The sequence below is a fragment of the Syngnathus acus genome, chromosome 17 (assembly GCF_901709675.1).
Source record: "Syngnathus acus chromosome 17, fSynAcu1.2, whole genome shotgun sequence".
Classification (NCBI taxonomy): domain Eukaryota; kingdom Metazoa; phylum Chordata; class Actinopteri; order Syngnathiformes; family Syngnathidae; genus Syngnathus; species Syngnathus acus.
In genome coordinates this window covers 3,960,024-3,973,078 of record NC_051102.1, presented here as the reverse complement: position 1 = coordinate 3,973,078, position 13,055 = coordinate 3,960,024, and the positions used below count along the sequence as shown (strand labels likewise).

The 13,055-nt window shown below is 42.2% G+C and overlaps 1 protein-coding gene across 7 annotated transcripts in view; it reads left to right on the top strand.

Moving 5' to 3' along the window:
- Window positions 1-12,836, top strand: part of rnf220a (ring finger protein 220a) — a 102,481-nt gene extending 89,645 nt beyond the window's left edge. For 2 of the 7 annotated variants that reach the window (XM_037275524.1, XM_037275523.1), the window contains exons 7-15: window positions 724-848; window positions 1,310-1,439; window positions 4,991-5,183; window positions 5,580-5,635; window positions 5,755-5,869; window positions 7,241-7,352; window positions 9,471-9,665; window positions 10,081-10,155; window positions 11,337-12,836. In XM_037275524.1, coding sequence (XP_037131419.1) covers window positions 724-848; window positions 1,310-1,439; window positions 4,991-5,183; window positions 5,580-5,635; window positions 5,755-5,869; window positions 7,241-7,352; window positions 9,471-9,665; window positions 10,081-10,155; window positions 11,337-11,408 — 1,073 coding nt within the window. In that variant the 3' untranslated portion in view covers window positions 11,409-12,836. The remainder of the gene's footprint in view (window positions 1-723; window positions 849-1,309; window positions 1,440-4,990; window positions 5,184-5,579; window positions 5,636-5,754; window positions 5,870-7,240; window positions 7,353-9,470; window positions 9,666-10,080; window positions 10,156-11,336) is intronic. The other 5 variants (XM_037275529.1, XM_037275528.1, XM_037275527.1 and 2 more) reach the window with 3 other exon arrangements.
- Window positions 12,837-13,055: the final 219 nt, after the last annotated feature.

The following is a 13,055-nucleotide window of genomic DNA, read 5'->3' as shown; positions in this document are numbered from 1 at the left end:
GCGCAAATGTCATGCTTTAATGGTTTTTTTCTTTTCTATATTATATGACATCATTACACAAGCTGTCAAAAAATGTCTTTATTATATGTTGTGTTGACTGGCATCATAGTCACTGTCCTTCAACAAAAAGTAGTGAGGTTCGCACTATAATGAAATTCATGGACGTTCATTTTAACTGTATTTGCTTAATAGTTTGTACTTTTCGGAAGAATTCCTTTTTAAAGCACATGACAGTTGCCCTAAAATGTAAGCATCACCCTCCATTACTTGTCTGCCTTCATGTGCAACCAGGAATCATTCTCATGTTTGGCCTAATAGCTAGGAGGCAGGGCAGAGAGCCTTGCTGAATGTAATTAGCAGCCTTTTCCCCTCTCTATTTAACAACGCTCTCCTCTATTAGCATCACTTTTTTCCCCCCACCATCTTCACTTTTCCTTCCCTACAGCCTTTCACCGACTCGCCCCCTCCCAGACTCGGATTGCCCCCGCCGCCGTTTCTCCGGCCGCTTCTTTTCCTCAAGCTCGCTAAAAATTAATGTCCCTGTGTGCCATTTCTAGTTAAGACAAAAACGTCTTTGGGCGCAATGACGGCTGCTCTGCTCTGTTAAATTTCTAATTAAGTGTGTGTGAAAGAGATGAGGGAATGGGTAGACAAAATTGTCCTGTCCGGTTGTTGTCTTGTTTTGTCAAATTTGAATTTTCGGTCTCTTTTTGTGCCTTCCAGCCCGTATAGGAAAGATGAAGAGGAGGAAGCCTGAGGATGGGGGCCAGGTATGTCCGCTGTGCAGTGCCCCATTGGCTGGGAGCGAGGAGGAGATGAGTAGGCATGTGGAACAATGCCTCATCCAGGTAGTAAAATTTAGGCCCACCTAGCTTACAGTCGGACAGCCTGCCCACCTTCTTAACTTCCTTTCAAAGCTCTCCACTCACTTCTCTTCATTAGCCTCGACCAAGTAGCGCCTTGTGGTTTCTGTAGTCATCAAACTATCCTAATTCCAAATGGTGAGCTTGCTTACACATCATGTTGGGGAGAAGTCCACTCGATTGAAATGACCGTCCTTAAAAATAAAATTTCTTTCTTCCTGTGCTGTATCCCTGGTGATGTATGTGCATCTTGGCTAATGGCATGCTGCTCTTTTTTAACAACAATATTGAGTGGTCACCATTCCGTATCTCACTTTTCAATAATTGATTTAGTTGTAGACAGACTAACACCAAACAATGCACCTCAACACCGTACCATGTTGCAATTTAATTTGGAGTGTGACAATATCGTATGACATCAATAACATGTGCCCGTGTTGTGTCAGCGTGAGGGTGTGCTAGGCGATGACGACTCCGTGGATATGGACGGCGACAGTGGACGTGGTTTTGAAGAGTACGAGTGGGCGGGACAGAAGAGGATCAGAGCTACTGCACTTCTGGAGGGAGGCTTTAGAGGTACGGGCCTTCATTTCTGTGAAGTGTCAACCATCTTGTTAAGTCGGCTTCCACATTAATCATAATAATTTGGGCAAGAAATAACGAGGCATTTTTGAAATGTATATTCTCTTGATGGGAGGGAGGCAGCATCCTCCATTTTTGTGGCCACTCTTATGACCTGCTTATTGAAGAATTAGAAAAAACAACTGCTGAGATTGGGAACCTTGTTTAAGATGTTATTTCTCCTGCTGGTTGCCCCCTTTTCATCTTGTTCACATTTATTTTTTACACACACACATACCAAATCACCTGTTTCTTACCCGTGGGAAGCAGACACGACAGATCAAGGTGGGATCTCAGTTAAACCACACTAAAAAGCGCAAGGGTTAGGGGGGCGGCTCCCACAGCCAGCCAGCCAGCCATCCATCCATTTTCTTCATGCTTCCTCCTCCGACTCTTGAGTGTTTGTAAACAAGCAGACACTGGACCCTTCTGCCGCACTCTTAATAGGGCATCTTGTGATGTAGCACGGATAACTGATGTGGCCTGGGGAGAAGGACTTGAAAAGCATGGACACGTACACACGTGCAGGGGGGAAAAAAAGCTCAGAAGTTGGATTTTTGTCATGAAAGCTACGCGATAATTCCAAGAGAGCGCAAAATCCGTAACCCTCTCGAGGACAAACGTGTGTCCCGATGGATGGAGATGCTGGCTGGAGTGTCCTCAGCTGGCAAGATGAAGAGAGGTCCAATTGCTTTGACCAGCCCCTTTTCAATGTGTGAGGAATAAAAACATAGGAAACCTTATCCCGTCAAAGCAAAAAAAAAAAAAAAAAAAGGCAGACAGGAGGAAATCGAACAAGATTCAATTCTGTGAAGTTGACGACTTCACGGAATTTGTGCCTCGCGGGGGTTGAGCCAGATTAAAAAGACCTATTCTTTGTTGCTATCTTCATAAGAAGATGCACCATGGACAGCGGTGCACTTCATTTTGGTGTGCTCCTTCTTTCCCAGACCAATTGACTTTCATGGATGATCTTAGACTTAAAGCACATCTGGGCAAAGTAAGACCCACGGGCCACATCCAGCCTGCCCACTGTTTCTCACCTTTGGCCTTTGGAGCCTTTATGAAGTCAAAATAAAACGGGAAGTACGTGCTGGAGATAATCTGCACTTTTTTTTCCACATTTAGTACATCTACAAGGAGCAATTATTCTGCAATCATGGAGTCGGTCGGCCTTTAAGTGTCCTTTTGAGGTTTAAAAAAAAAAATCAATCCGAGATGGGACTGACTCATTAAAGAGAAACACGGGCGGGGCCACCCACCAATTGAACAACTACATTCAGCGTACTGGTGTAAAATTTCTCCACAAGAATATGAAGTGTTTCTCCATTGCCTCCTGATGCACCAAATTTTGTAGCACCTAGAAAAGCTAATAATATTAAACTAGAGGTTCTGTTGTACAGTAGTTAATCCAAAAGACGGTTAATGCTATTGAGGTCAGGAACCTCAAATTCTTCCACACAGAAACAAGCTTGCTTTTTCACATTTTTAAGCCGTCAACCGACAAATATCATTCAAGTGTGGCACAAAGAGAGAGAATGGGACAGACAAATCCTTAAATTTGATATCAGCCCGTCCCGAGAGACAGTAAAGAAGGGGATTATTTCCGATTGACAGGGCCAAGAGGGGTTCAGAATGTGGAGAAATCTCTTCTTTGTAAATTGACTTCAAAGATGACCGTCTTATATCTTTGTGCCTTGACTCATCTCTCGCGCCTCCTTCTGACCTGTAAAGGGCAGGAAGATGGTGTGATGACCTTTGACACCCCATCTCAGACTGTCTAAAGTAGGGGGTCCTGATAATTTCTATGGTAGCGGGATGTTGCACGTTAGACAGATTGGCATGATTCCTCCATCCTAGCGATTCATATCTGCTCCTCAGATCTGTTCATGTACATGGTTTTGAATCATTGGACTGTTTTGTCTCAGGCGATATTCTATGATGAGACAAACTGCTGTGTTAAGTACTTTATCGACTCCTAGAAATTGTTTATTGAGCGGCGCTGGGCGGGAGGACAATTCAGAACAAATTTGATTTTGTATTTGATTTGAAGAGAATGAAGATGACGGGTCTTAATGAAGGATTAGACTAATCAAAGAACAATGCAAAAGCAGAAAGAAGAGATGGTCATTCAAAAAACGAAGGTGAGATCAGTTGTTGCGAGGAGCTGAGGAAGAGAGGTGGGAGATAAAAAAGAGGTCAAGGGTGAGTGGTGACAGTGCATAATGTGAGTGAAAGGCAGTTAGAGAGGGGCTGACCTTAACCTGCTAGATTAGATTGGCCTGCCAAGACTGCTTAGAGGGACGGATAGGAGCATTGGAAAGACTTATCACACACACATGAAGAGCAAAAAAAGGCCACACTCTTCAGTGTACCGCTGCATATTTAGCCTGCTGAGATGTGTGTTTGTATTAAATTAGCATATAAGCATTGAAATATGTTATAGGGGAAGACAAGATGTTGCTGATAACCTTTCACACTGTCATGAGAGTTGTTTCAGAATTATTATCCTGTCATAAATTTGCTCCATGCCTCTTGGCCATCGATTATTTTTTTAACAGATCACATTCATCCATGCTCACATCCTTTGGCATTTTGTGTTGATTTAAAGAAGCTTTACTCTGCTTCGTTTGTTCCTATCAAAAGAAGCATCAGAGGCTGAAATCCTTGCAAAATTCAGAAGACAAGCCCCAGTAGTTTGTTTGGAAAAATACACAATGTTGCAATGAGACTTGTAGACTGGGAGTGCAAGTTAAATAAGATGGCTGTCAACACTGTCAAGTCTGTCCATGGTCTTACCCACGTCTCTCTCGCGCACACTAGTCCAACTGAGCGCTTGTAGAAATTGGGACAGGTTTAAATAAGATGGTTGTCTAGCTTGTCACGGGTTGCATCTCCAGTCCACATAACACACACAGCTTCAAGTGTGGAAATTGACAGTCTGAGTGTCATTCACACTCCGAAACCCAAGTACACACTCACACCCCTACCTTGGCCTGAAAGGAGGCAGACACACACTATGGAGGAGTCATGGAGACAGGTAGTGACAGAGGCAGAGACTGAAACAAACACTTGGAAGAATTCGCTGAGTGATGGTCACACACACACACACACATCAGGCTTTGCGACTAAGTGGAGCTGAAGTCACCTGTGAGGATTTGTCTGGTCGTTTATCACTGGGTTTATAGATGTGCCACGCTCTCACACACACACGCACTTACGTACACACAATGCGTCCTCTTGCCAGGATTGATTGTTGAGGTCTCAGCCGTCGTCAGGTCACCAACAGTAAGCTAACAGTTGTCTTAGTCTCCATCGTCTTCCGTGACCACCATTTTGTCCTGTTCTAAAGTATTGATTTCCCTTCAGGACAAGCGAGACAAAGTTTTCCATCACTCTAGTAAATGAGCATCGATTGACAACTTTTTTGGGAAAATAATTTAAATTTGGTACTTAATACTCATCGCTCCATTTGATGTGTTGTTTTTTTTTTTTACCCCCCAAAGCCACCGGTTTTGCGACATGCAGTATTAAAGAGAGTGGTGCAGACAGCGACGCAGACCTTGACGTAGATGGAGACGACACGTTGGAGTACGGCAAAGCGCAGTACACCGAGGCTGACATCATCCCATGTTCGGGAGCTGGAGAGGACCAAGGAGAAGCCAGAGAGCGAGAAGCATTACGGGGAGCTGTGCTCAAGTATGAATCCAACAACACACACAAAAACAATTGTATAGTGTGCAGTAAACTTAAAAAAAAATTGAAGTTATTTTTGATGCTACAAACTAATAGTAAGCATGAAATAGCATATCGATAACCCAACAATCGTGTGGAAAGCTTTTTTCTAGTAGCTGGACTTTAATTGTCACTTGACAGTTTGATTCTGTTTAAAAAGGAGTTTACAGAAAACAAGACTTCATGTTTTTTCCTTTTTATTTAATCTAGAAAATTAATGGTTGTTTTAGATGCTTGTTAAAATAAAATGTAGGTGTAAATTAAATTATCTGATTTATTTGGAAAAAAAAATCCTTTTTTTTTAAATGATTAGTTTTTTATCTTTTCTGTTAATAAAACAAGCGTTTTTTTCTGTTGCAGCGGAGGCATGCCCTCAAACAGAATAACGCCCGAGTTCTCCAAATGGGCGAGTGATGGTAAGAAGGCAAAATGTGAAATTGCGCTAATATTACATACATGAGCAACAACTTTTTGACATTGGTCTAATTGTTAATTAAAAAAGCAATATCATACATGGCTTGGTATGTCTTAACAGAGATGCCATCAACGAGCAATGGTGAGAGCTGCAAAATGGAGCCAAGCACTCCGTCGTCCTCCACTCCTTCCGCCGCCTGCGTCCCACGCACCTGTAAAAACAGTGAGATTGAGAAGTACGTTTTTGGACTTCCGTACAAATTTACAAACTTTTGTTTGTCATTGTTTGTAAACTCATCAAGTGTGAGGTCTGTCATACTTTGGAAGTTGGCCCAATATTTTAAAATCTTGCCGTGTGAACCAAGCTTTAATCTCAGTATCCGTTTAAAGGAGTTAAAGTAGGAGCTGACTTATTGCATTGGAACAAGCATTCAGATGGCTTGCTCCAACCATTCCCCGGCTCACTAGTTTCCCCTCCATCCCTAAATGAAAATGAGATTTGTCTCCTTTGGTTACACTGATGTGTGTATGTGCGTGTGTGTGTGTGTGGCTTTTCACAGTGCAGCTTTCGTGAGCTCTCCCCCCGTTTCCATCTCTTGTCTTTCTGATCCCAGATGGGTAATGATCTGGTTGCCTCCCGCGGGCATCCACGTTCCCTTGCTCATTCTCCTGCAAGATAAATGAGCTCTCATGCACACACACGCATCCACAGCCACATGTACAGAGTCCCTTAGATGCCCTTTGCCCTCCAAGATAAATGGCCCCTCCAATGCCGCCATTGTGATTGCTGCCAAATTTGGTACTTTGGAACAATGCAGAGAGATTTCCATGTGGTTTCCACAAATAATTGAATCGGTCCCCAATTTCCAAGTGATGAAGCTAGCTTGCTAGCCCGCTTCCTCCTCCTTCTGACTCGGGTACTTCTCCGAGTTTCTCTGGAGGCCTTTCTCTTAAAATCTTCGTTTTGTTGCAGACATATTACTATTTTATTTCCTGCTCTTTCTTTTTAATATGAGTAAGGCTGAAATGTTGTAAGACAGTAGATGAGGGGCTACCATTATGTAAATAATTGACTAATCGGTAAAAATCGATTCAAACCCTTGATAACTTTTGACCGCAGCCTGGTTTTACACAAGAAACAATAAAACCACTTACAAATGTTTTGTTGACAATTAACATTTAAAAGAATTTAATAGCTCTCTAAAGAAAGTCAAAGCTCGGTCTTGGGGACAGACAGACTTACCCGGCCGGTTCACGGTGACCACTAATGCTTTATAAGATAGAAGGCTAATCAAGGCTAATGGGATAAAATGGTCTTTTACAAGCAATACGAGTAGAGGGTAACAAAGTTTAAAAGGGATAGGTTGGTGAGTCAGGCTTTCATTCAGTTAGGCAGTAAATGTTAGTTTTGCTTTGAAGATGAGGTACGGCATACTTTTGTTATAATTATAAATTTGTTTAAAGTTAGGACCAAGATTCAGTTGTCATGACAGATGTCTCCCAATAAATTGCCTATTTTCATGCTCTTAATTGCACCAATTTAAGGGATCTTCTATTTTCTTTCTCCTGCGCCGAAATATATTTTTCTCCCTCTCTTGTTTTCTCAGAGTAACTGAAGATGAGTCCACAGCTACCACCATGGAGGCTCTGAAAGCTCGAATCAGAGAGTTGGAGAAGCAGATACTGAGAGGAGACCGATACAAGTGTCTCATTTGCATGGTGAGTATAGAGTAGAGTTGGTGATTGACTTTTTTTTTTTTGTCTGATGGAGCACCGTTTAGTTCGGGTGTACTAGCACTTTGTCAGGTCATTTGTGACCTGTAACTGACAACCCAAGATTTTAAGGGAGGTGTTTCTCAAGGTTGGACTATTATGCAACAAAACACAAGTGTGGTAGTTTCCCCACTTAGGTTCCTCACCCATTTTGTGATCGATGTTTTCTGATTCTTTGGCTGCAATGGTGTGGTGGTGTTTTGTGTGTTGTGATGGCTGTTGGAAAGCTGCATGACTTTGTGTAACTTAAGTGCTTCCCGTGGCAACATGACCGGATTTTCCAAAAATGAAAATATGTCAAAATAAAAAGTCTGGGTGGAAACGCCATTTAACGTGAGTACAGCATGGTGATGCACCAAGTAATGGTACCAGTATTGCACGGTGAATTTCTGCTAGCAAAAATGACACAATCTAATAATTGCCAAATGCCGTGACCTAAAAAAAATAAAAAATAAAGAAATCTGCTGGTTATATCCTTCTCATGCAAATAAATAGATAACAAATAAATAGAAAACCTTTAAATGAGAAACTACATTGGCCAAAAATGTACTGTGCAGTGGACCCAGTATGTTTACATTTGTATGCACATTTATTAAACTAACTGCCAATTCTATCTGAGTCTCTCATCAAGAAAATATTGTACATTACTATTTACCCACAGACATTCTCAAACACTGAATTACTGTGGTCAGCATACATCAATACTTAACAAATTGGATGATGCCCGTCTTTAGGAGGTTGATAAAATTGCGCTGTCAGGTAAAAAGAGACCTCATGTTTGTGGTCAGGATTGATTAGCCTCACAGATCGATGATAAAGGCTACATGCTCATCTGTGGTGATAACATATATGGGACATATTGTCAGTTCAGTGGATGTTCTGCGTCATTTTATTGTACTACAGACTGCAGCCCCCCCCCCCCCCTGTTTTTTTTTTGTTATTTATTTTTTGGGGAAAGTGTTTGTGTCAAGTACCCATTTTGACATGCTTCACTTGTGGAGACGCTGCAGCGGCCACATCTTGTGCTTGTGTGTGCATGGGTAATTACAGACGCTTGCACTTCCTAAAGGTCGCTTGGTGCCCCGGGCGATAATTGATCATGCAATGTGCTGTGGACACATGCCTCTGCTCTCCTTATCATCTGTCACCATCTTTCATTATGAACAAGGATTTGGGCTCATATGCATAAAAAGACAAATCCAGTGGATATATAAAAAGTCTGCAGAATGTGACTTTTGAAGTGAAAAATCTGCTTTAAAAGATGCGAATAAAATATATTAATTATTTTTTTATATAATTAAAATATCTTAATTTGCAATCGACTGAACCTTTATTGAAGAGATTTTTTTTTAATAAAAGAAATGCCAGTTAAATTACTGGCAATTTCATTCATAGGTGTGTAAAATGACAAGAAGAAACTCATTGCATCATACTGAAACTGAGACATATATCAAATTGTTCTCCCAGTGGATCAAAAAGAATCGAATGGTTCCACTTGTAAATTGAACCTCCCTATTAATCTTATCACACCCCTAGTATCGAATCGTCTTGGAGAGATGCGCACCCCCCGTAGCAGCCTTATCACAATGTCCCTGTTCAATAATGCCAATGATTATGGTCAACTAAACAATGGTTCAAATTCCTGGTTGGAAAGTAAGACCATATCAAATCAAGGCGCTTATTTTAAAATTGTAACGTCAATATGAGGTAATTGTCCCATCTTTACATAATCTGCTGTGTTTCATTGTATCACAGATAATTCATTAAATGCAGTTTTGTGAGTGATGTCATTTCTGCTCAGTAACATTAAGTGGTATACAACTCTCATTTATCTAGAAAACCTTCTTCGGGATGGAGGATATGTGTCCTTAAAAATATTCTATTTGCTGTGTCCTCACTGGCTGGCTCTCACTAGTATACATGCTCTCATCTGAATGAGACTTTGGTGTTTTCTATCCATAGTGCACTGCGCGCGTATGCGAGTGCAATCACGACAAGCCGCCTCTGTGCTGCCACCTTTCGCCCCCTTTCCTCCCCCAACACCCTCATCCTTCCCTTCCGCAGAGGAAGCCTGCTATCCAGTCAGGTGTGGAAATCAAGAGACTAGGGGCATGGCCAGGGCCCCGCCCTTTGGCCAGTGAGGTCAGAGAGAGGCAGCCTAAGTCCCTCCCCCTTGGCTTGTACTACCTGTACAGGGGCCTTGTGATTGGTGGCTACGGCAGCAGCATAAAGAGGCTCCTTCCACAGCCTCTACGGAGGGTAAGGCTTTCCCGCCCTCTCTTGACCACCTCCTCCCTCATTTCTCCGTCCTTTTGAGAGAAAAACAAACAAGCACCAATAAGATTGGATTCATTCATGGCTGTCTCCCTCATCTTCTCCCTCAGCCTGCGCCCGCCGCTTGTTGCCTGCCTGATATTGTCTGTGCGTGTGTGTGCATTAACGACCCGACGCAGGTCGCTGCTCAAATGCCTCCCCTTCATGCTGCCTTGCTTAATGGTTCTGTGGCTGATGGTACTGTCGCGTCATGGTCAGTGGTGTCATGCACCCAATTGGTCAGAGTTGGTCTTTGTCGTACAGTGCTGTTCTGTGTTTTTCTTTTTTTTTTTACCGAGATGACTGACGTGATGGTGTCCTACACATTTTGAGCCAACCCCTCTTGTTTCTGTCTCTGCAGGATTCCTACACGATGCCACTCACCTCCATACAGTGCTGGCATGTCCACTGTGAAGAATGCTGGCTCAGGACTCTGGTATGTCTCACATGGACGCACACAGGTTGTCATCAGTCAGTCAATAGACATTTGTCAAGAATCCTTCTTATACAGCTATAACAAGAAAACTGAGGGTAACCTTTCACAGTTAAAAATATTTCTTGAGAATTTTTTTCCAAATCGTATGTATTGATCGGATGCTCGATTTGCCGGCTTCGTATCTATGCCCAGGTCTTTCTAGAGTGAAACAAAGGGGGGGGGAGAAATGACACAAATCTTTATACATCACTGTTGACATTATATTGTCCACTCATCTGTACTTGAAAGTCTAGACTAGGAACGTATAATATGAATTTGTAGTTGGTGCATAAAAGGTGTTAAGTTGTAATTTCAATGATCGCTTATAATTTTTTACATACCATATTTACACATAGCTTTTTATTGAAACAAGGTCATATTGGTGAAAGTGGAGGTTACTATGTTGGCTTGGCCCTTGGCAAGTCTTCCAGTTTTTCACTTGGCCCATTTGCGAAATGCATTGCTGACCACTGCTTGAGGTAGTCGAACAATGCATTTGGCAAGAGTGCAAAAAAAAAATATATATATTTTTTTTTTTTAAGCTGCAGTGAGCTGACTTTATTTCCTGTCGCTTGATTACCAAAGGGACATTTAGAGCGTGTAAATAAGACCTTAAATGAGGCCTTATGTTTCTATCTACCTTAAACCTGTGAATTTTTTGAGTGTCTGCTCGTGCGTGCTACCGCCACCGGTCTAATAATGGAACATTAAACTCATAGCCCGGAGACAGCTATAAAAATTCGAGGGCCCTGTGGATCAAAGTGAATTCTGCAGACTCTAGTTAACGCCTGCCCAGCCCCTCGCTGCTTTAAGCACAGCAAAGTAAAGCGGCTGGAGCGCAGCATGACTGGCACAAACTCCTCTGCCGTCCTCCCACCAGAGAATGATTCCAAGCTGGAAAAAAAAAACTGCTATCATGATGTTTGCCAACTTGAAACGTATTATCAGAGGCAGAAAACCTCCTGCCAAGAGAAGGGCCGGATGCGCAGTTTCACACTGAAAGCACACTGTGCATGCTCCTTCTTGCTAAAAGCAATCGTTGCTTTTCTATACGTCCATGTCGCCACATATTTGGTTAGCTCGAATGCCAATTTATCTGGTAAGGTGTTGAAGTCGAAGTGTTTTTTGCCAATTGTCCATAGGGGAACAAGAAGTTGTGCCCTCAGTGCAACACCATCACCTCACCCGGGGACCTGCGGCGTGTCTACTTGTAAAGAGAGCACCTCCATGCATCGGCCACCACCGTGGATTTCATTGTCATTTTGTTTACCCCACCCCGGCAATTCTGTGGACCAGGATGTTGATGCCAAACCTTCCCAAAAAAAAAAAAAGAAGTTGAGCTGACTAGACTGAACAAAGGACACGAGCAGCGCTCACTGTCTCTTGCCGCCCTCGCGCACCTTCCCACAGTAACATGGGGAGACTGGACGTTCCTCCACGATATTGGATGTCATCTACCGATGGACAGTTATTCGGCGGATATCCTCACACATGTGACTCACCCACTTTAGCCCTGCTGAAAACTATTAGCTCAACCGCAGATGGACATGTTAAAAAATTCGGACCAACCAGACCCTCAAAACTGATCATGTGCCCTTTTTCAACATCCCAGTGGACTCCACTCATAGGTTGACCAGAAAAAAATTTGATTTCCCTTATGTATGCAGAAACAAAATTCTAGAAGAAGCCAGTCCATGACAACTGAGCTTTCAGACCAACTAAGAAGAATCTCCCAGTCATAATCGCGAGGTGGACTCGTGCTCTGCCTCGTGTCTAGATAATCCCCTACCTCTTTTTTGTTTGTTTGTTTCTTAAGGAATGCATACTCCCCCCTCCCCCATTGAAGATGCAATTCAAGCACATGTAATTACGGTTGTGTATGTTTACAAAGTTAGAGTTTAAACATTTTGGGGTACACGCACGGAACACAAATGCATACAGTTTTCTGAGCAGACACGCAGGTGTGTACAATATTTAAGTTGCGTTTTTGGTCCGAATATTTTGGGTAAAAAATGGCTGGAATTAAAGAAGCCTTCTGTATTTTCCAAAAACAATACGGTTTGAACATCTTCATTGTACAGAAAAAAAAATAAAACTACTCAAAAGTAGATGGTCAAGATTTAGGTGTACTTCTGCAGAATACCTAATTGAGTGTAGCACTAAAAAAAAAGTCAAGTGATGATCTTTTGTTTGTTTTTATGGTTGGGAGAAATTCCTACTTTCCACGACTTCACGCCAAACAAGCAGGACAATAGAACTGAGCTGCTGCGTTTGGTTTTCTTGGATTTATCTTTTTTCCAACTCCAAAAACTCTTCACTTGGAAATACAGATCCTTAAGTTTCAACAGAATGATTCTCACCAAAAGTCATTTTCCTTCATTCTCATACTGCTTCGCTGCAACGGTCAAAAAAAGACAACCTGAAGATACCAAACTTTTCTAGTTCAATGAGTGCAAGCCTCTAGAAAAAGAGGAGCGGCTCTTGCTGAACTGGCAGCAACCTGCAGCTTAACCCTGCCCCTTATCCTCCGGCAGCAGCAGCCAAGGTGGTGGTGTGCTTTGTGTTTGTAAAACTATGTATTCTGTGGCGTCTGTATTGTTGTTAAAATTGCTGAAAAAATAAAATAAAACATTCTTAAGTAACACGAGTGGTCCTGTTCACAAGCCCCCGGGTCGTCAAATAAAAAAAGACACTTTTTTCTGGTTGTGCACATTTCAATAGGCTCATCCTTATTGTTGATTATTATCATTTTGTATTCTTCACGTAGCTATCAACCACTTGGAACATTTGATAATCAGCAGAGTGAAACATTTACAATCTCATTCTTGGCTTTTACGTTGATTCAAACCTGCCCCAAAGAT